General features: G+C 46.0%; 1 protein-coding gene across 1 annotated transcript; it reads left to right on the top strand.

Moving 5' to 3' along the window:
* Positions 1-1,426: 1,426 nt before the first annotated feature.
* On the top strand, positions 1,427-22,699 carry si:ch73-105b23.6. Its single transcript, XM_024424535.2, has 23 exons — positions 1,427-3,516; positions 3,742-3,864; positions 4,040-6,076; positions 7,263-7,453; positions 7,971-8,138; positions 8,253-8,432; positions 8,715-9,318; positions 9,485-9,634; positions 10,173-10,387; positions 10,500-10,575; positions 11,390-11,689; positions 12,084-12,317; positions 13,797-13,949; positions 14,390-14,568; positions 14,744-14,936; positions 15,184-15,303; positions 16,311-16,430; positions 16,579-16,599; positions 16,753-16,820; positions 17,086-17,272; positions 17,629-17,760; positions 18,049-18,211; positions 21,461-22,699. The coding sequence occupies exons 1-23, from the start codon at positions 2,415-2,417 to the stop codon at positions 21,618-21,620; spliced, it is 6,876 nt and encodes a 2,291-aa protein (XP_024280303.2). The 5' UTR covers positions 1,427-2,414; the 3' UTR covers positions 21,621-22,699.
* The last annotated feature ends 874 nt before the right edge of the window (positions 22,700-23,573 follow it).

The following is a 23,573-nucleotide window of genomic DNA, read 5'->3' as shown; positions in this document are numbered from 1 at the left end:
ATTGTCACGCTCGTCGGAAAGGACGTACCAAGGCGCAGCGTGAGTTGAGTTCCACATCTTTTATTACTGTGAAACTTAAACAAACTACTACAACCGTGACCGCCATAGTGCACAAAACACAAACACAAACAATATTCCACAATGCAGGTGTGAACAGGGACTCCTTAAGTATGATCCCCAATTAGAGACAACGATAATCAGCTGTCTCTAATTGGGAACCATACTCAAACCCAAACATAGAAATATAATTGACTAGAACACCCCTTAGTCATGCCCTGACCTACAACACCATATAGAACCAAGGGCTCTCTATGGTCAGGGCGTCACACTCATTCAAGGGTTTTTCTTAATTTTACTATTTTCTAAATTTTTTGAATAATAGTGAAGACATCAAAACTATGAAATAACACTTATGGAATCATGTAGTAACCAAAAAAGTGTGGCTACTTTGAAGAATCGAAAATATAAAATAGATGTTGATTTGTTTAACACTTTTTTGGTTACTACATGATTCCATATGTGTTATTTCATAGTTTGATGTCTTCACTGTTATTCTACAATGTAGAAAATAGTAAAAATAAAGAAAAACCCTTGAATGATTAGGATTGTCCAAACTTTTGACTGGTACTGTATACTCAAAATCACGTTTTATCACCAGATAATATCAAATACTTTTTTGGAATATGTCTTGACAAAATTATTATATTTCCAACCCAATTATGAATAGCAGCAACCTCTATAATTTTGTTTAGTTTACTCCCTATTTTATCCCATCAATGTTTAATAATATTCCGGTTATAATTGGATAATAATATCAGTACCTTTTCACTGATCTCTTGTGGTGGGATGATTCTTGTCTCAAAAATAATGTTAAGGTCATAGTAGACCTTGCACCATTGTTTGGAGTGGAAGAGGGTTACGCAAACAAACAAAAAGGATCCCCACAAATTTATAAAATTCCCTACCACCATTAAGCAGAACAAGGAATTGACCTACTTTCCCCAGAGTTGAGCTCTATGATATAACGGCGTCTCTGCGACTCATACAAATTCAAGGGATGAAGGTTAATGCACTGACAAATAACAGGACTTCCAGACCCTCCGAATCACTCTCAAGGCGGTGTCAAATACATTTGCAAACTTCTATGTTATGCATTTCAATGTCACCATTTTCACTCTACTTTGTTTCTTGCAGGTTGCCACTGCTAAGACTGGTGTGTCTTTGTGCAGTGCTGGGACACTGCTCTGTGGGTGAGTCTGTCCACAATCTGGTTGCATGTCATCTTGACTGTGGTCATCTCTCTCTTTATCAATTACATTTTGTTCCGGTGTAGTATAGTATATGAGTTCTAAATAAAGTCATTGCATAAATACATTTATCTCTATTCTAACAAGTGCTTCTTTCTCCTCCTTCTCCCTTTCTCTCTAGTTGCCGATCTGAGTGACTGTGAAGCGGTGGGAAGTAAATGCCACACCCATGCCGAGTGCCTCAAGGCTAAAGGCAATAGCTTTGTATGTGTGTGTCGGTTTGGCTACCATGGAGACGGACTACTGTGTGTGGACATTGACGAGTGTGTTACCGGCCTCCACGGCTGCCACCCAAAGGCCCGTTGCTTCAACACACTGGGCAGCTACAGCTGTGTGTGTCTGGATGGCTACTTCGGCGACGGAGTCCAATGTGAGGATGTCAACGAATGCCAGACGAAGAACGGCGGCTGCCACCCCGGTGCCCTCTGTACGAATAGAGAAGGAGGGCGAGACTGCAAGTGCAAGGGAGGCTTCAATGGCAATGGGTTTCAGTGCACGGACATTGACGAATGCACAAACAGTGGCATCTGCCATTGGAATGCCACCTGTATTAACAACCCTGGCTCCTATGTGTGCACCTGTAACTCAGGCTATAAGGGCAATGGGAACTACCTGTGTCTGGATTTAGATGAGTGTTCAGAGACTCCCGGTGTATGCTCGGCCTCCTTTGGCTACAAAGGCTGTAAGAACCTGCCTGGATCGTACCAATGCACCTGTAGTATTGGTTACCAGAGCAATGGGCAAACCTGTGAGGACATTGATGAGTGTGCTGGTAACATCTGTAGTTTCTATGCTGACTGTGTCAACACGCTGGGCTCGTACCGCTGCGCCTGCTTCGATGGATTCATTGGGAATGGGCTGGCATGTAGGGACATCAATGAGTGTAATGGGGAGAATACATGTGACCCCAACGCTGCCTGTGTCAATGTGCTGGGCAGCTATGACTGCTCCTGCCGCACTGGATATCTAGGGGATGGAAGGAAGTGCACCGACATCGACGAGTGCGCCACCCTTAATATCTGCCCTGCTTCGGCCGCGTGCGTCAACACCAGGGGGTCGTTCTACTGTGACTGCGGCACGGGCTACACCTTTAACGACTCCAAGTGTATGGACCTGGATGAGTGTACCATCGGGCGCTGTAGCCCCTTCTCCACCTGTGCCAACTTCCCGGGCTCCTTCACCTGTGAGTGCAGGGCAGGGTTCAGGGGCAACGGCATCACCTGCGAGGACTTGGACGAGTGCTCCTTGGCACAGCAGTGCCACTCCAATGCCCTCTGCACCAACCTTGCGGGCACGTTCAACTGCCAATGCCAGGTAGGCTACTCCGGGGATGGGGCGATCCAGTGTGCGGACGTGAACGAGTGTCTGGTGGACAACGGAGGCTGCCGGAATAAAGCCACCTGCGTCAATAGTAAAGGTTCCTTCTCCTGTCTGTGTTCGCCTGGGTTCAACTTGGTCAACCGCACCACATGTCAGGATATAGACGAGTGCCAGGCCATGGAGAAGCCATGCCACCTCAATGAACGCTGCTCAAACACTGAGGGGGCGTATGAGTGCCCCTGCCGGGTGGGCTTTGCCCGCCCCACAGCGACCAAGGCCTGTACGGATATCGACGAGTGCAAAGTCAACAACCCCTGCCACGTCAACGCCACATGTTTGAACACAGTGGGCTCCCATACCTGTACCTGTAAGCACGGATTCATAGGCAACGGCTCCAGGTGTGAGGATGTGAACGAGTGTGCTGAAGAAGGCACATGCCACTCACGGGCACTGTGTGCCAACATACCCGGGGATTTCTCCTGCTCCTGCCAGCAGGGCTTCTTTGGGGATGGCTTCCGGTGCCAGGATGTGGATGAGTGTGCCCTTTCCAACGCCGCCACCTGTCCCCCCATCTCAAAGTGTGTCAACTCCCCCGGAGCCTACGTCTGCTCCTGTATGAATGGCACAGTGGCCTATAATGACACCTGTGTGGCCCCCAGTCCCCGGTGTGCCCCTGCCTGCCACCGTCATGGGCTCTGCCACCGCTCGCCCGCTGGCTTCCAGTGTGTGTGTGACCTAGGCTTTGAGGGGGATGGACTCGCCTGTTCGGATATAGATGAGTGTCAGAAGAATGTGTGCCCTCAGAATGAGACAAAGTGTGTGAATATCCCAGGCTCTTTTTCCTGTCTCTGCAAAGTGGGCTACAGACAGAACGGGACAAACTGCGTTGGTAAGAGGATTTGATTTAGTCACAAATACTACCAGAACCACTCAATATTTCTCAATAAACACCTGTTTGCAAAATCTTATGTGTTTTCTTCCAAATCTGGTGTTACAAATTATTTCGAATATGTTGTACTATAAAATTGTAAGATGTTAATCAGGTGATATTCTCTCTCTCTCTCTCTCTCTCTCTCTCTCTCTCTCTCTCTCTCTCTCTCCCTCCCCCCCTCAGATGTGGATGAGTGTGTGTCTGAAGACAAGGAGTGCAGTGAGTTTGCCCAGTGTGTGAACACAGTAGGGAGTCACCTCTGTTTCTGTCTCAGTGGCTTCACTGGCGATGGGAAGAACTGTTCTGGTAAGCACAACATTTCTCTTAGAATTTCTATCATCAGTTTACATCACATAACTCTGTTAAGACTGTTCATGTATACCGTACCTGCTCTACTTTTGTGTGGATTCTCTTGTGAGCTTTCTTTTAGCAACTTGTGGGGCTGTTTTCCTGACACTGTCCCATTTTGGATGAATTATAGACATTGATGAGTGCCAAAACCAAAATGGAGGATGCCACCCCATTGCCAGCTGCTCAAACACTGCCGGATCACACAACTGTATCTGTCCGTCTGGCACCGAGGGCACTGGCATTGAGTGTCAGGATGTTGACGAGTGTGCCGACAACTCCACCAAGCCCCACAACTGCAGCCGCCTGGCCCAATGCAACAACACGGACGGCTCCTACCTCTGTCTGTGCCAGGAGGGGTACCAGGGGGACGGGTTCGTCTGTGAGGACGTGGACGAGTGTCTCTCACCCTCCACCTGTGGGAGGAACTTGACATGCCACAACACCCCCGGGGGGTACAACTGCACCTGCATTCTGGGACTAGCCTACGAAGCAGGCACGTGTGTGAGCGTGGAGAACTGCCTGAACGCCAGCCGGGCGTGCCACCCTCACGCAGCGTGCCACCACACCAAGGGCTCCTTCTACTGCCACTGCCAGGGTGGTTTCCATGGCAACGGGGTGGCCTGCTGGGATGTGGATGAGTGTAGCCAATCGGGGCGGGAGTACTGCCCGGAGTTCTCCTACTGCTTCAACACAGAAGGCTCCTATACGTGTGACTGTTGGGATGGTTACCAGGACAATGGGACACACTGCATGGATGTGGATGAGTGTGAGGCGGGGAACTACACCTGTCCTGACAACAGCACCTGTACCAACACAGAGGGCAGCTACCGCTGCCGCTGTGATCTGGGCTTCCTGGCTAGTAACAACTCTCAGTGTCTGGATATTGACGAGTGTGTCTTGGGGCTGGCGCGATGCCCGGATAGCTCAGATTGCCAGAACACACCCGGCTCCTTTGTCTGTAACTGCTGGGACGGTTACCAGGGCAATGGCACAGGCTGCCAGGATATCGACGAATGCCTGGACAACTCCACCTGTCTTGAGAACAGCACCTGCGTCAACACCTATGGCAGCTTCCTGTGTCCCTGTAACGTAGGATTCCTCAGTATAAATGATCGGTGTGAGGATATCGAGGACTGTTCGGACCCCGACCTCGGGCCGCTTTGTATCAACGGAACATGCATGAACACCATTGGTTCATTCTTCTGCTTATGCTACGTGGGCTTCTGGAGCAACGATACTGAGTGTGTGGATGTGGATGAGTGTTCTGAGGTGTATTCCAACTCCTCTACCTCGGTCTCTGTCTGCCAGCCCTCCTCCACCTGTATCAACCTCCCTGGCTCCTATCAGTGTCCCTGTAATAGTGGCTTCCTCCTGAACGGCACAGATTGCCAGGATGTAGACGAGTGTAGCGACCCGGAGGGCGCCCCCTGCCCTGATCACTCCGTGTGCAAAAACACTATTGGCTCCCTCCTTTGTCCCTGTCTGGACGGGTATGAGCCAGGGGCAGAAGGCAATGACACGGTGTGCGGGGATATTGACGAGTGCCTCTTTAATACCACATGTCGCGTTGACCAGGTGTGCACTAACTTGCCCGGGACGTACCACTGTGACTGTCCCGGGGGGTACCATGAGGATGTGGGAGCATGTGTGGATACGGATGAATGTGGGAATAGTAAGGGTGCCGAGGTGTGTCACCCCTCGGCGCGCTGTTGGAACACTCCAGGCTCCTACACATGCCTCTGCTCCCAGGGCCACGCGGGCAACGGCACCTGGTGCGAGGACGTGGATGAGTGCTCCGTCCTGACGGCGCCCTGTCACAAACGCGCCCTCTGCTACAACACGCCCGGGTCATTCCTGTGTGTGTGCCACCCAGGACTCCTGGGCATCGGGGCCCTGTGTGTGGACCTGGACGAGTGCCAACAGAACAATGGAGGATGCCACTCTGCTGCCACCTGTTCTAACTCTGCGGGGGGGTTCCAATGCCACTGTGCCAGTGGCTGGGATACCAGGGGGGAGAGAGGGGGGCATGGGGACAGAGGGTGTGTTGACCAGGACGAGTGTGTGTCGCCCTCGGCATGCCCCGCCCACACGTCCTGTAGAAACTACCCAGGGTCCTTCAACTGCTCCTGTGCCTCTAACAACACTGTTTGTATTGAGCTGGCTAAGGGTGGGCTATTCCTTCATGAAGCTACGCTGCAAGTTAACTTTGCTCTGTGTTCTGTATGTGGTTCGGGAATGAATGTCTCTGCATGCACACTACCGTTCAAAAGTTTGGGGTCACTTAGAAATGTCTTTTTTTAAAGAAAAGCACATTTTTCATCCTTTAAAATAAAATAAAATTGATCAGAAATACAGTGTAACATTGTCAATGTTGTAAATGACTACTGTAGCTAGAACAGCTGATTTAGAATGGAATATCTACATAGGCGTACATAGGCCCATTATCAGCAACCATCACTCCAAATGTATCATTTTAAAAGGCTAATTGATCATTAGAAAACGCTTTTTCAATTATGTTAGCACAGCAGAAAACTGTTGTCCCGATTAAAGAAGCAATAAAACTGTCCTTCTTTAGACTAGTTGAGTATCTGGAGCATCAGCATTTGTGGGTTTGATTACAGGCTCAAAATGGCCAGAAACAAAGAACTTTCTTTTGAAACTCGTATTCTTGTTCTTGTATTCTTGTTCTGAGAAATGAAAGCTAATCCATGCCAGAAATGGCCAAGAAACTGATGATCTGGTACTACTCCCTTCACAGAACAGCGCAAACTGGCTCTAACCAGAATAGAAAGAGGAGTGGGAGGCCCCGGTGCACAACTGAGCAAGAGGACAAGCACATTAGAGTGTCTAGTTTGAGAAACAGACGCCTCACAAGTCCTCAACTGGCAGCTTAATTAAATAGTACTCGCAAAACACCAGTCTCAAAGTCAACAGTGAAGAGCCAACTCCGGGATGCTGGCCTTCTAGGCAGAGTTGCAAAGAAAATCTCAGACTGACTAATAAAAATAAAATATTAAGATGGGCAAAAGAACACAGACACTGGACAGAGGAACTCTGCCTAGAAGGCCAGCATCCCGGAGTCGCCTCTTCACTGTATTTCTGATCAATTTTATGTTATTTTAAAACAAGAACATTTCTAAGTGACCTCAAACTTTTGAACGGTAGTGCATGCTGAACACATACTAAATGTGTTGAGTGTACACTTGAAGTAGTTGAAGTGCTAAATAGTGTAAAGAGCTTGTTTACTTCTTCGAATATTCTTGCAGCATATATAGTAATTGGCATTTTGCTGCATATTTTCTATGTGTGAAAAGTGTATAAAAATGTCACAATTACAATGATGTAATTCACAGAGAGTGATTTGTACCCGTTTGGTGATGAGGTGGGAGATATAGGAGTGTGGTTGGACACAAAAGATGGGAACTCTCCTTACATCACACCACCTATGGGTTTCCCCTTCATAGGCAAGTTGTATGATCGGGTCTATGTAAGTATCCACATCTTTACTCACAACTCTGAGACTGGCAACCCTGAACTGAAGACAGCAAGATAAATGATTAGTACTATTTTTTAATTAAAAATATTAAAACTGATCTACCCCCCACCCCCCACCCCCCCACCCGCCCCCACCCCCCACACACACAAAAAAAACAACAAACAAAACACTAATATATGTGCAAAACTACAACACATACATTCACCAAAATAAAATAATCACCTTTGACGGAACTAAGGATAAGCAATACTCAAAGAAGCCAAAGGATTGGTTCTACAGTACCGTATAAAGCCAGACTGGGAAAGACGTATTCTACCACAATATTGAAATGTATTAATATGACAACAAAGATGTGCACCATTACAGTGACAATCTGCTTGGCCAAGTCAGTACCAATATTTTGATCGATAATGCTTTCTCATTGGTCAAATTATCTTTCCAAATGTTATAGTAAAGGACAAATCAGAATAGTTTTGACTAGAATGCATGTTTCATAAGACATACTGTAGGTTTGGCAATTAATATATATATATAAAATAAATAAATCATTCTCTCTCTGGTTTAGTTCTCGGATAATGGACTCATTCAGTTCCAGTCTATCAGTCAGAACGAGCAGTTCCTGCTTCCTGTCCCTTTCCCTACGGGTTTCCGTGGCAACGAGGGCCTGGCAATGCTGGCGGTGTTCTGGGACGATGCTGACCTCACCCTCGGGGAGGGGAAGCTGTTCTATCAGGTGAGATTTCAAGGGTTAGGGGTGAGTTTGAGTTTGAGTCAGAGTGGAGTCAAAGTGGGGATGACAGTCATTGGACTAATCTCATCTAATCTGAATTATTTTTCTCTCTCCTAGGAATACCACAAGCTGAATATGTCAGATAGATATTCCCAAATTGTCTTCAGCCGTACAGCGGACGATGTGACGCGGTTTGAGGAACGGAACGACAAACCTGCGTTCACCCCAGCCTGGATTCTAAAGATCACTTGGGATCATGTGATGGCTGTCTCCTATCAGAAAATCAACTACTCTGAGGTATTGGTTCAATGTCCATGTCCCAATCAGGTCAATCTCCAATAGAGGCATTTCCTGTAGGTGTCTATTGGCGCTAAACATAATTGTACGTCTAGCAGGAAAGTGGGTTATTGGATGCGACAGGGTGTGGTAGTGTATGCCCGGATGTCTGTCCTAGATTAGCATCCATTGTTGCTCAAGTGTTAGCTGGGAGAATGTAACCTACCTGATTTATCAGTCCTCACATATCACTTCTCTCCCCGTCTTTTTGTTCTTGTGGTGCCACCTTGTGGCCTGTTCCAGGCTAACACCTTCCAGTGCATCCTGACTACGGACGGGGAGCGCTCCTTTGCTCTGCTACGCTTCGGGGAGATGTACTGGGGTCCTGGCCAGAGGATCCACCATGACACCCTCACTGGCTACACCGACGGTGGAGCCCACTTTTTCAACGAGACCACGGATCCAACAAATCTGTTTGGCCCAGGGGGGCGGTATAGACCTCAGGAGGTGAAGGGGAACACAGGTCAGCTGGGTCAGCTGGTGTATGACCTGACAGGGCCCACAGAGCGCGAACAGGACCCGAAGATGAGGTGCCAGGTGTGGGCCCTAAAGGAGCCCGAGCCGAAGGAGTGGGCCAAGGGGGTGTCCTCATGCCCCTGTACCCGCGCCCAAGCACTGGAGGACTTGGCCTTCGGGCCTGAGACCCTGCCCCCCAACCAGCAGGATCGGGTACGGGTGACAGAGCTACGGGGGCTACGTTGGGGGGGCAGTGGGGGTCACGTATTCCAGTCCATCCTGTCCAATCGGCACGGCTCAGGGAAGAGATGTGTGTATGACCCACAAGGTCCCCTGTTGGCTGGATACAGTGAGCGCTACTTCTCTGGAGCCACTGCACAGAAACACATAGGTACCGTCTCAGTTACGTCATATAGTGAAAGCTCAACCTGCCATTCGGGATGCTGTTCAAATCAATAACGGCATTCATCGAAGTAATCACCAGTTGCATGTCTTTTAAAGCAGCAAACTCATCCCTATGGCCTGTTGTTGTCTTATTTCTCCCCCTCCATCTCTAGATGAGGATCTCCTTCCGTTCCAGTGGTGTTGTATCCAGTCTCCTCTGTGCCACCTCTATCTGGCCAAGAGACCCCTGGACCGTTGCCAAGGTTACGGCTGGGTGAGCCCCGACTGCTGCATAACCGCGGCCAAGGCAACACAGGGCATTGGTGAGAGCTTACCTATACTCAGCGGAATGGGGGTCATTTACTTTCAACTCCTGTCAACTCATTGAATTAATTATTATTGACTTGTGTCACAGACATATCGGACCGTATATATCGGACCGTATACCACGGGTATGACAAAACAGTTATTTTTACTGCTCTAATGACGTTGGTAACCAGTTTACATTAGCAATAAGGCACCTTGGGGGTTTGTGATATATGGCCAAAAATACCATGGCTAAGGGCTGTGTCCACGTTGCGTATGAATAAGAATATGCATAAGAACAGCCCTTAGCCGTGGTATATTGGCCATATACCACACCTCCTCGGGCCGTGTTGCTTAATAATACATCATTTTGTCACTGTTTGTGAATGATATATAGCCCACATGTTTGGTCCCATTATGCGATAGTAGACAGATCCTTCACTGTGTGCCTGTCTGCTTGGACCCATTAGTGTAAATGAGTGTAAATGTCCTGTGTAAAGTCTCGGTTAGTGAATTGTTTCCTTCTCATACAGTACGTACCTGTCTTGTCCGCAGGCATGGTGTACGGCAGCCTTCATTTCATCACCTTCGATGGGACTGAGTACTCCTTCAAGGCCCTCGGCGAGTTTGTCATTGTGCGCCTCTCCTCCTACACGGGCTCCAATATCTTCACGCTGCAGGGTGAGATGTGCGAGCTGAAGACGGACAGACAGGCTAGACGGGTCCCCACGGTGGTGAGGATGGCTGCTTTTCACCAGGGCATCGGCAAGGTCAGTGTGTTGTGTGTGTGTGTGTGTGTGTGTGTGTGTGTGTGTGTCTGTCTTATGGGTTGAATTATGGGCTTGATTGTCCTTGCCTCTGTGTGAATGTGTGTGTGTTCAGGTTGAGTGGCGGTGTGCAGAGTCAGGAGAGGGACTGGAGGTCCTGGTGGATAATGTGAAGGTCCCAGTCTTTGTCGGTAAGAAATCTAAGCGGTGCACAGGCCTACACTTGGCCTACCATAGCAAACATGGCACAGAAACAGGACAATTACTATTAAACCTTTTACTACTATTCTACCAGACTAGACAATGCAATTTAGGAATATAGTAAATCTCTATACAACTTTACAAACAACCTGGAACATCATTCTCCAACCCTTGTTACATACAATATTACAGTAGCGTCTTCTTCTTCTATGATATCACGGCGGTTCCGCAAACAAACGCTGAAGGTGCATGCCGCCACTTACTGGGCCGGAGTGTGTGGTCAATCAGAGTTTACAACATTAAGCTCCACATTTCTAAATCCTCCTACCTAACACAGTACCAACGCAGTCCAATCTCAATGACCCTACACTTCAAGCTTTCCCTCTCTTCAACATACTTACGACAATATGACAACGCGTGCTCCACCGTTTCCTCGACCGTACACTCCCGACACAAACCATTCACATGCTGGCCAGCCGGATGTAACACCACCTCTTCCTTCCTAATCTGACCTTTGAATCTTGGTCCACCGACCTTTCTATCGAGGGCACATAAATGACACTCGGCCCTTGGGCTCAGAGTCCCATCTCTTCTGCCACATGTCCATCAAAATGGTTCTGATCTTACATTTGACCTCGTCTTTAACCAGTGGAAGATTAATATTAATTATATGGCTATCTGGTCTGCAATTTCATTCCCTTCCACACCCAAGTGGGCTGTGACCCAGCATATTGCAGTAGCAATGGATCACTATCCTCATATCCCTTTAAGATGACATAACAGTGCCCTCTGCTGTCCTTGCAGGTGTGGTGCACATGGGCAAGGAGGGTTTTGCGGTGCGCTGTACTTCGGCCAGTAGCTGTGCGGCAGTGTACGCCGGGGGGCTCCACGTGGTGGTGTGGAGGGTGGGTGGAGGTGGTGGTGCACAGCAGTTGGCCGCCCTGGTGGAGGTCCCCCAGACCTTCTACAACCGCACAGTGGGCCTCCTGGGCTTCTGGAGCTCCAACCGCACCGATGACTTCCTGCAGTCAGACGGGAAGCTGATGATCTCCCCCAAGAGCAACCTTCCCCCGGAGGAGAGCCTGCGCCAATTTGGTCTGTCCTGTGAGTGAGGCTTAAGTCAATATTTCACATTGAAGGAGTTGGCGGCACATTGAATGTCAATACTAACATACCACTTAGAATCCATGTCCAATACATTGCTTCATTCTAGGTAGCGTGCTAGTGTGGTCCCTCTACCCTAATTCAAATATAGTGTATCACGCAGATTAAGTACCCCTAACTCCACTCATGTGTAAGTAGCCATTCGCAGACATTGCTAGGTGTTTAAAGGAGCGGCCTTTCACCCTTTCATCCTTGGTCTGAAAAGTGGGTACGAATTCACACAGAGCCACTCGGTTACATGTAAGGTCATGTCTGTACGGTCACTTTGTCTAATGTCAAATATGGTGAGATATCTTGATGGGTTCTGACGGATGTCTTGTAATGTGTTCCATAGGGGCTGTGCCCGTTCCAGAGAGCCTGCTCTTCTCCATCCCACCCACTGGTCGATTTACTCTAGCCTCGACAGAGGAGCTGATGTCAGTGAGTCCAGCTGTACAAGACAGACTGAGGAGGACATGTCAGGGCAGTTTGCAGTGTGTTCATGACATCCTGGCTTCTAACGACACTGGACTGGGTTTGCAAAGTCTGGAGTCCCAGGAGCTGTACCACAAGCTGGCTACGGTGTTTGGTGAGTCAACTGTTATGTCAGCCAGAGGATCAAGAATTTGTATCTTTATTGTAGATGTTGGCACTTCCTCTTCGAGTCACATGCTCTGGGTCAAAGTTGCCCTCTGGACAAAGATCTAGGATCAGTTTACCCTCCCCAATTACAGAGTCTAATCTTCAAATATTAGCCTAGTTGGGCTAGTTTAGGGGGGTAAACACAAAACTAACCTTATATCAGTGTCTATCAGTGGTGTAAAGTACGTAAGTAAAACTACTTGCGTATATTTACTTTACTTTACTATTTATATTTTTGTCTACTTTTACTTCACTACATTCCAAAAGGAAATAATGTACTTTTTACTACATACGTTTTCCCTGACATCCAAAAGTACTCGCTATATTTTGAATGCTTAGAAGGACAGGAAAAAGGTCCAATTCACATACACAGTACCTTGCGAAAGTATTCGGCCCCCTTGAACTTTGCGACCTTTTGCCACATTTCAGGCTTCAAACATAAAGATATAAAACTGTATTTTTTGTGAAGAATCAACAACAAGTGGGACACAATCATGAAGTGGAACGACATTTATTGGATATTTCAAACTTTTTTAACAAATCAAAAACTGAGAAATTGGGCGTGCAAAATTATTCAGCCCCTTTACTTTCAGTGCAGCAAACTCTCTCCAGAAGTTCAGTGAGGATCTCTGAATGATCCAATGTTGACCTAAATGACTAATGATGATAAATACAATCCACCTGTGTGTAATCAAGTCTCCGTATAAATGCACCTGCACTGTGATAGTCTCAGAGGTCTGTTAAAAGCACAGAGAGCATCATGAAGAACAAGGAACACACCAGGCAGGTCCGAAAACGTCCCTAGTCATCCCTACTACCTGATCTGGTGGACTCACTGAACACAAATGCTTCGTTTGAAAATGATGTCTGAGTGTTGGAGTGTGCCCCTGGCTTTCCGTAAATACATAAAAACTAGAGAATGGTGCTGTCTGGTTTGCTTAATATAAGGAATTTGAAATGATTTCTACTTTTACTTTTACTTTTGATACTTAAGTATATTTAAAACCAAATACGTTTTTACTTTTACTCAAGTAGTATTTTACTGGGTGACTTTCACTTATACTTGAGTCATTTTCTATTAACTACAGTATGACAGTTGGGTACTTTTTCCACCACTGGCCTAGTATGTGCAACTTCATCCTACTCCACAGCATTCTGCCAATCGCTCCGTAAGAATTTATTGAATGCAGCGTAGTGTTGATTGAGGTCAATTGACATGCTTCTCTATAGGTCAGGGGTGTTCAACTCTTAGCCTACAAGGTCCAGAGCCTGCTGGTTTTCTATCCTACTGATACTTAATTGCACCCACCCAGTGTCCGGGGTCTAAATCAGTCCGTTATTAAAGGGGAACAATGAAAAAAAGCAAAGGAACTGGCTTCGAGTTCCAGAGTTGAGTTTGACATGCTTCAATTTCTCTCCTATGTAGGGAACATGCCTCCCATAGTGACTGAGCCCACGGTGATCCGTTGTAAGGTCAAATCCACCGTTCGCGTGCAGATCAGCACTCAAGACTCCAACCTAGACCCTATAAGCTTCTCACTGCTCTTCCCCAGACCACCACAAGCATCTGTTGGGAAAAGTGAGCTAGAAACACACACACGTACACACACGCACACGTACACTAACATACACACGTACACGTACACTAACATACACACGCACACGTACACTAACATACACACGTACACGTACACTAACATACACACGTACACTAACATACACACGTACACTAACATACACACGTACACTAACATACACACACTAACACACACACGTACACGTACACTAACATACACACGTACACGTACACTAACATACACACGTACACGTACACTAACATACACACGTACACGTACACTAACACGTACACGTACACTAACATACGTACACGTACACTAACATACACACGTACACGTACACTAACATACACACGCACACGTACACTAACATACACACGCACACATGCAACCCCCCTTGGCAAAGTTTCCTATAATTCCTTAATGTGTCTTTTCCCTATAGGTGATGGTATATTGACCTGGACACCACTCAACATCCAGCCAGTCTACCTGACCATCAGAGTTGATGACCAGCTGTTGAGCTCTCAGTTCACCCCCATCCTGCAGGTGTGCAACTGCCTCAACGGTGGCACCTGCCAATATAACAGCATAGTGGACAACCATCTGCAGGGGAGATTTCTGGTAAACAAACATGCAGACAGACAGACTGACAGACAAAACAGTAAGGGGAGTATTTCTACATGGGCTTGGGTGTTTTCTCCCAGAGCGCAATATGAACTAGTCCTTTTTTGAGTGTGAGATGATGTTCCCATGCCGATCAACCCACGCACCCTTCCTTTGTGCCTTGTCCTCCCAGGTGGTAGGGTGTCTGTGCCCTAAGGGTTTCAGTGGGAAATTCTGTGGGAATACCACCGACGTGTGTAAAGGGAAGCCTTGCTTCCCAGGAGTGCAGTGCCAGTCCCAGGGAGAGCCAGACCAGTTCACCTGTGGAGAGTGCCCCTCACCCACCATCTACGGGGACAAGCAGGGATACAAGTGCTTTGAGAATGGTTGGTATACGTTGGATAACAAGGGGTGTGTTCATTAGGCACTAAACGGGAGAGAAAACAGGTTGGGGCTACCTGCTCGCTTTGTGTTGCCTGCCTGAGCACGACTCAGCTAGCAACTTCTTTACCTGAATTCAGGAAATTATTCATTACTACTAGTCAGGAGTTTTTCCTCATCCAGATAAACTCATGGCCCTATTCATTACCATTGAGCTGTTCTCATTCATGTTTCTCCTTCTTTTCCTCTCAGACCTCTGCCTCCCTCCCTTCCCCTTTCCCTGTCACACGATGGCCGACTGCCTCAGCTCAGGGTACAACTACACCTGCAGGTGCAAGCCTGGCTTTACTGGGGACGGACGCAACTGCACAGGTACTGACCCCTGACCTCTGACATAAACATACTGTGTTGTAGCAAAGTCAGGGGGTAGTCCTGACCGGGGCTTGAACCCTGGACTTTGTGAAAGTCAAGCCAACACCATAGCTTTCACGACAAGAGATCCAAACCTCTCAATGACGTTGTAGGTGTTGAGTTAAGGTCACTACAGTATACATACATTCTGAAAACAATGTAAAATACACTACATGGCCAAAAGTATATGGACACCTGCTCGTCGAACATCTCATTCCAAAATCATGGGCATTAACATGTTGGAACATTCCTGCGGGGACTTGGTTCCATTCAGCCACAAGGGCATTAGTGAGGTCTGGCACTCATGTTGTGCGATTATGCCTGGCTCGCAGTCGGCGTTCCAATTCATCCCAAAGGTATTCGATGGGGTTGAGATCAAGGGGCTGTGCAGGCCAGTCAAGGCCAGGCATCCGTCAGGCCAGGCATCCGTCAAACCCAGATTCATCCATCAGCCTGCCAGATGGTGAAGCGTGATTCATCACTCCAGAGAACGCATTTCTACTGCTCCAGAGTCCAGTGGCGGCGAGCTTTACACCACTTCTTCAGCTCTCGCCAGTCCCGTTCTGTGAGCTTGTGTGGCCTACCACTTCGCGGCTGAGCCATTGTTGCTCCTAGATGTTTTCACTTCACAACAACAGCACTTACAGTTAACCAGATCAGGTCTAGCAGGGCAGAAATTTGACGAACTGACTTTTTGGAAAGGTGGCATCCTATGACAGTGCCACGTTGAAAGTCACTGAGCTCTTCAATACGGGCCATTCTACTACCAGTGTTTGTGTATGGAGATTGCATGGCTGTGTGCTCGATTTTATACACCTGACAGCAACGGGTGTGGCTGAAATAACCCAAATCCACAAATTTGAAAGGGCGTCCACATACTTTTGGCCATTTAGTGTATCTCTGAGCCATATTGCAGTTGTTTTCTGAAGAGATTACAGTACATAATGGTAATATTCCTCCTGACTCAGACATAAATGAGTGCCTGGACCCATCGGCCTGTCGTAACGCTAAGTTTGAGTGTGTGAACACGCCAGGGTCCATCCGATGCTCCTGTCGCTACCAGAGCACTGAGGAAACCGATGGCTGTGGTACGTACACAGAACGGCCCAGTTACTGTTCCAGTATAGTACTGCATGAAACAGTATCTTCTGCAGGGCATTATTGATCTTTACACTATGTCAGGCATGTAAAGGCTCTCTGTATAATGATGATACCATTTCATTTGTTCCTTTGCAGGGGACTCTGCCAATCCACCAGGTAAGCCTTCTATTTTTCAAAAGAAATCCCCCAATACTGCACAGCAAGACATGACTACTGTGTCACCATGGTGATCGTGACCACATTGTGGTTGTGTGAGGTCATCTTCGGGTCTAGGCCCCATCTTATTGATGTTGTTGATGTTGTTGACAGGGTTCAATGTCTTCAACGTGTCCTTGGGCTGGAGGAACCAGGGTTCTGGAGGAGAGGGGCTGAGGCAGGTGAGAGAGAGAGAGGGTGTGTGTGGGCTCCAAATGAAGAATTGCTACATTTGTGTGTGTGGAACACATAAAAAGAGCTATAGGGCCATACGGTTTTCCAGACCACATGACCTGACCAGGGATACCAGTCCAGAAATGGAAAGGGGAAAACTCTGGCTCCTAGGATTGTGTGTGTAAATTTAGATCATGGCTGAGCGGTGTGATATAATGATGTGGTGAGATATGTGTATTTATACCAATGATGACAAACTTCTCTGTCCTACAGCTGGAGGAGATTCTGTCAATGGGCTTCCAGAACAAGTTCTACAACGCTGTGACGAAACGGCCGATGCAGGGCTCAGGTCTGGATGAGTACAGGATCAACGTGTCCAGTGACACACCCCACTGGTACATCAGAGACTACCTGACCCGCGTCAGTGCTTACTACAGCATCAAAACCGCTGAAGTTGGAGGTAAAAGGAAGGCGTTTCTCTGTTAAACTCTACTCTACAGTCACGAGGAGTTGTCAGACGGAGAAATGATTGATTGCAATAGTAGTAGGAAAGCGTTATTATCCCTGACAGGTGGCAGTGCAGGCGGCCGTCACACTATGTAATGTAAAACAATGCTCTCGGGGGACGTAACTTGAACCGCACATTTTGCATTATCATGTCAACAATGATGATAATGGTGATTATGATTAATGCTGTTGTCAAAGATGCAGTCCTAAGTCGGTGTTTGCCAGCAAGAATTGAGATGGTTTTGTATTACAAATGGTTTGTCTCTTTTATCCTCTCGCCTCTGTTATCCTCTCGTCTCTCTCTCACAGACTTGGATGAGTGTAAATCAAATGAGGCTGTGTGTAGGCAACCTGCTCTTTGTGCCAACACTTACGGAGGGTACAGGTGTGTGTGTAACGGGACCACCGACGTCGACTACACCCAATCCTGCATTTTAGTAGGTGAGGCTGTGGGAAAAGATGGGTCGTTGACCGTTTACCATTTTATGCAAATACCCAGTGTGTGATGCTTTTCCTGGTCATTTCACGTGGTCATTTCATACCATGGTTATGGAAAGGAGTTTCCACTAAGCATGTATTCTCTGAACCCAGAACCAAATGCACTGGCCAGCTACTAAATTTAGTTAACTTGGGAACTGACCAAGATTTTTTGGGGGGGCCCTAAGTATGACACAATAATGTGTTAATGGCCTATTAAACCTAACGTTCCACTGTTGGCCCACTATTTAGACATGGGTGGTTTGAACAGGACGGAGATAGCGGTGGCCCAGATGGCGGAGGATAAGAAGCCCCTGATCCTGGGCCTGGTTTTAGGCATCGGGATCCCTGTCCTCCTCCTACTGTCTGCCCTCGCCTGCTTCTGCTGTTCCCGCAAGAAGACCATCACAGGAGAGTGAGTAGCCTGAATATCCTCACAGACAGTTACATGGTGTATACAACATTCACACAGACCTAATGGTATATAGTACCTTCCTGAAAGATACTGAAACCACAATATATATATATATATATATATATTTACAGTAACAGATGCATAGTTTACCCTCAGTTCAGTTCACAATGTTTACTGTTATTGCAGCAGAACTACAAGGCAGTACATAATCACAAAAACACAAGATTGGGTGGAAACACGACACCAAGTTTGTAACAGGGAGTGAGTGAGTACAGGGAGTACAGGGAGTGTACAGGGAGAGTACAGGGAGTGAGTGTTTTAATAAATAAACAAAACAATGAACACGAACCACAAACAACACACCGATATGATCAGCAGCCTGATGACCTAGAGGCCGGAGAGGGAGTATACGTGACAAACTTCATGAACCGACAACCTCAATATACTAGCTAGACACTAACTGCACTGGTAATCGCATCAAATGAATTCCACAGTAGTTCTCAGAAGCAGAACAAAACCTTAACACTGTGTTGGTCTACCTGACCTCTGCAGGATAATAGAGGTACATCTGGTGTCCGTATGTCCATCAGCCCTGTTTGTGTATTATCTCCATGACTGCAGTGCTACAGTCTGCAGATGTACAGCATCTGGAGCAGGTGGCAGTAGTCTAGAGACACGTAATCCTGCTGAGTCATGGCCCTGCTTTATACTGCTTTATACTTTATACATGGCCCTACTTTATACTTTATAAACCACAGTGTAATGTATGAGTCATTCTATTTTAGTTCACTTTTTGACCTCACCCCTTTTTGAACTTTCCATACATGGTAAAAGTGGTCAGAAAGTGACTTTTTGAACCTAAATACCAAGATATTCCCGGAGGTAGAGGTGCTCAAAGTTGACCCATTTTGCATATCCCACGATACCAAGAGACAAGTCGACATCACTGGATAAAAGTGTACAGTTGAGCTTGATATAATTTAAAAGCTTGCCAAACAGGATTGTCAAACTATTTTATATCTTAAAACGTCTTAAAACGTTTTTTTACGCATATGTTGTAGCATAGACCCTAATGTACATAACCTGAGGTGTTTGTGTTGTACCCGCCATGCTCTTGAATACGGGGTGGGTGTCATTTCAATCATAGAAATAGAATGTATAGAATGGACCTATCCCTTCAGACCACTGCAATTTAGCTGATACACCATTGAAATGTTGGTAACACTTTACTTGACACCCAGCGTCATAACACATTATGACCCTGTCATAACCATGTCATAATACACTATATATACAAAGGTATGTAGACTCCCCTTCAAATGAGTGTATTTGGGGGGTTTTCAGCCACACCCATTGCTGACAGGTGTATAAAATCTGCCATACAGCCATGCAATCTCCATAGACAAACATTGGTAGTAGAATGGCCTTAGCGAAGAGCTCAGTGACTTGCAACGTGGCACCGTCATAAGATGCCACCTTTCCGACAAGTCAGTTCTTCACATTTCTGCCCTGCTAGAGCTGCCCCGGTCAACTGTAAGTGCTGTTATTGTAAAGTGGAAACATCTAGGAGAAACAGCGTCTCAGCTGCAAAGTGGTAGGCCACACAAGCTCACAGAACAGGGCCGCCACCTGCTGAAGCGAGTAGTTCCAGCAGAATGCTATCTGCCCCAATGCATAGTGTAAAGTTTGGTGGAGGAGGAATAATAGTCTGGGGCTGTTTTTCATAGTTCGGGCTAGGCCCCTTAGTTCCAGTGAAGGAAAATCTTAACGCTACAGCATACAATGATATTCTAGACGATTCTGTGCATCCAACTTTGATATGTTTGAAGAACAGGTGTCCACATACTTTTGGTCATGTAGTGTATGTCATAACAGCTGACATAACTTGTCATAACCATCCATGGCTATATTATAAACAGGTTATGACACCTACATAAGAGGGTAAAAACTCACACAAACTACCACACAAGGCAAAACATTCCAAAACACCATAGCCTATATGTCAATAGTATGTTTGCTACATACAACAACAACAAGAATTTACCATATTAAATTATCATTGTTATTGCACACACATCAGACATGCACCTACCCCAATGCTCTGTTGCTGATGACTGGGATAAATGCAGGAGCAAATTTCAGGAGCCGGACAATACACCCTCTTTTTGATTGATGACTGATATAAGGGCATGTACGTACGTAGGCCTATCTGGCTTATATGATTATGATGGTCATAATGCTTCTTGACAGTGTTATAAAGTGACGTAGGCCTTTCTGGCTTATATGATTATGATGGTCATAATGCTTCTTGACAGTGTTATAAAGTGACGTAGGCCTTTCTGGCTTATATGATTATGATGGTCATAATGGTTCTTGACAGTGTCATAGATTGCATTTTCTTAGTCCAAGTAAAGTGACAGAGGATGGTCATAATGCTTCATGACAGTGTCATAAAGTGTCTTTTCTACAAGTTGCTTAAAATTAGGATGAAAAAAAAACATGACTGTAAAGAATTGATAACAACAACAAAATATTTAAGAAAATTTCAAGTTTACAGAAACTTCTTGGGGGATAAAACTCATTTGAATAAATGTGGGTTCTGACCCTCTTAAGTAGGTGTCATAACAGCCATAACATAACGCAATATATGTCACAACAGGTGGAAATATATGGGTCATGACAGTGTTATGATCATATTATGACAGGTTATGACAAGTTATGCCAGCTGTGTCATAACACGCCCAGTGTCATAACACCTTATGACACTGAGCGTCAAGTAAAGTGTTACTGAAATGGTAATTGAATTGAAATGTTAACTTCCAATTATTACCACAAAGATGGCCATCAGTCCACCCACCGTCGGATGTCAATTTAAATGGGAACGTCTATTCTATGATCTATATTTCAATAGGTTCCCTATGGAAGATTGACAGTATAATTTCAAACAACTGATCTTTACACATTTTATCATCAACAACAAAAATAATTAAACTCCATCTCCTGAACGGGGGTCATTGGGGATGTTGTAGAATTAGGTTATTATAATGATAGGAAATAGGCCATTATCGCACGGACACACATAGTGCTCTTCATCTGATAGAGATTATGCAACATATTTGGATTATGTCTGTGTTACTGTATTCATGTCTAATGGCATAATGGCCTTTTTTTTTAAGTCAGTACTGAGTGTGCCAGATGTACTGTGTTATTGTTGGACAACTCTCATTCCTTTGTGTTGTTTCTGTGCAGAATTCCTCAATTGTTACCCGAATATGTTCAGGAGCAGTACAACCCTCCGCCCTTCAACTACTCGGACCCGGCTCTACACTACAACGTCCACGTCAGCCCGCGCGTCATCGACGACCTTACACCCAGGAAGCATCGCAGTACAAACTTCACACACGCTTGACAGCGCTATTATGATTCTACATGTCAAAAATAAAACAAAGTAAATATATTATTTGTACCTGTAATAACCAATTGCTTAAAGCTGAGGGACTTTCAAAGTCCAATGTATTTCAGAAAAGAAGAAGTGGACACAGAGAGAAGCTACGCATATCTCGTGCTGTGATTCTGACAAGCACTCCTAGCAAGTACATCGAAGAAAAGGCTGGACGGCTCTGGGCGAGGGAACTTAATAAACCCGTAGACATACAAACATGGAGCCATTCATGTGCCTTAAGTATTTCCCATGTGACACCTAATGCTTTCTGTTCATTATTTGTTATCATAGTTATTATATGCATGTGTAAAGCACATTTGTATTCATATTACAGCGTGAGCTTTGCCACATATCTGTACATGCAACGGATTAACACAGAGAAGATTGTAGTCATTTCATTTATCAGACAACATGTTGTGGTCCATCAGCTGTTTTACTTTAGAGCATAATGTCTACCGCTTTGTGTTGGACTTCGCACTGTGGTGGAGGGTACTGTAGGGTTCTGAGTCTTGATGGTTATGAAGAAACAGAGAACGAACGAGAAGCACTTGAATCCAATTCAAGGTTTCCTTAACGACCGGTCGGTAAGAGTAGTATACACCGAGCATACAAACTTTGTCATACATGGGTCTCAAACACCCTTATATAAGTTATGAACGGCCTGTCACCATTATCCTGAGTGGAGAGCTCAAAAACCAAACCTCATATCGATCTACAAGACCAGAGAGAGTCCGCGGCTACAGAGAAGTCGCAGTCATGGCTGGGATGGCGAGGCATCGGTGAGACGCCTTGTTTACCACATCCTCCCTCTACTCAAGCCATGTGGTTCCCTCTTGACTGTCACTCCATCTTTTGGTAGCTTGAAATCTTTTTAAAAAAACGTTAAACTCTGGCTGAAAATAGTAATCCAGACCCGAATCTATTTAGCTGTTTTATTTGATTCTTGTTTGTTCAGCTTTTTCAAGCGCTTTGAGACTCATTCTGTAATGAAAAGCGCTATAGAAGTCAAATAAATTATTATTGTCATGTACATTGAAGAGAGGAGTCTCCTTTGCCTCAAACCTATGGAATGCATGCAATATTAATAATGATACATCTCAATGTTCTAAAAGAAACTAAATGCATGATCCCTTGGAGACGATGTTTTAATCGCTGAAGTCACGAACCAGACAATGGCATGCCCTCGATTCAATTAGAAAATAAAAAGGGGGTAGCATGTTTACAAGGGGATACATGTTTCACGATTGCCACCCATGTTACAGAGAGGCACAGATGGTGAAACATACACTACATGGCCAAAAGTATGTGGACACCTGCTCGTCAAACATCTCATTCCAAAATCATGGGCATTAATATGGAGTTAAGTAATGAATATGGTCCCCCTTTGCTGCTTTAACAGATTCCACTCTTCTAGGAAGGCTTTCCAATAGATGTTGGAACATTGCTGTAGGGACTTGCTTCCATTCAGCCACAAGAGCATTAGTGAGGTTAGCCACTGATGTTTGACAATTAGGCCTGGCTTGCAGTCGGTGTTCCAATTCATTCCAAATGTGTCCGATAGAGTTGAGGTCAGGGCTCTGTGCAGGCCTGTCAAGTTCTTCCACACCGATCTTGACAAACCATTTCTGTATGGACCTCGCTCTATGCACAGGGGCATTTTGGGGCTCAGCGGCCTAAGGCACTGCATCTCAGTGCTAGAGGCATCACTACAGACCCTGGTTCGATTCCAGGCTGTATCACGACTAGCCGTGATTGGGAGTGCCATAAGGCGGCATACAGCGTCGTCCATGTTAGGGTTTGGCCAGAGTGAGCTGTCATTGTAAATAAGAGTTATGCTGAAACAGGAAAGGACCTTTCCCAAACCATTGCCACAAAGTTGTAAGCACAAAATCGTCTAGAATGTTATTGTATGCACATGGG

This window comes from Oncorhynchus tshawytscha, linkage group LG06 (assembly GCF_018296145.1).
Source record: "Oncorhynchus tshawytscha isolate Ot180627B linkage group LG06, Otsh_v2.0, whole genome shotgun sequence".
Classification (NCBI taxonomy): domain Eukaryota; kingdom Metazoa; phylum Chordata; class Actinopteri; order Salmoniformes; family Salmonidae; genus Oncorhynchus; species Oncorhynchus tshawytscha.
This window is presented reverse-complemented; position numbering and strand designations above follow the sequence as displayed.

Coding starts and splice junctions, on each gene's coding strand:
- si:ch73-105b23.6 (XM_024424535.2), top strand. CDS start 2,415: ATGGACCTGGATGAGTGTACCATCGGGCGCTGTAGCCCCTTCTCCACC. Junction 10,576..11,389: donor GAAGGTCCCAGTCTTTGTCG/GTAAGAAATCTA, acceptor CTGTCCTTGCAG/GTGTGGTGCACATGGGCAAG. Junction 18,212..21,460: donor AAGAAGACCATCACAGGAGA/GTGAGTAGCCTG, acceptor GTTTCTGTGCAG/AATTCCTCAATTGTTACCCG.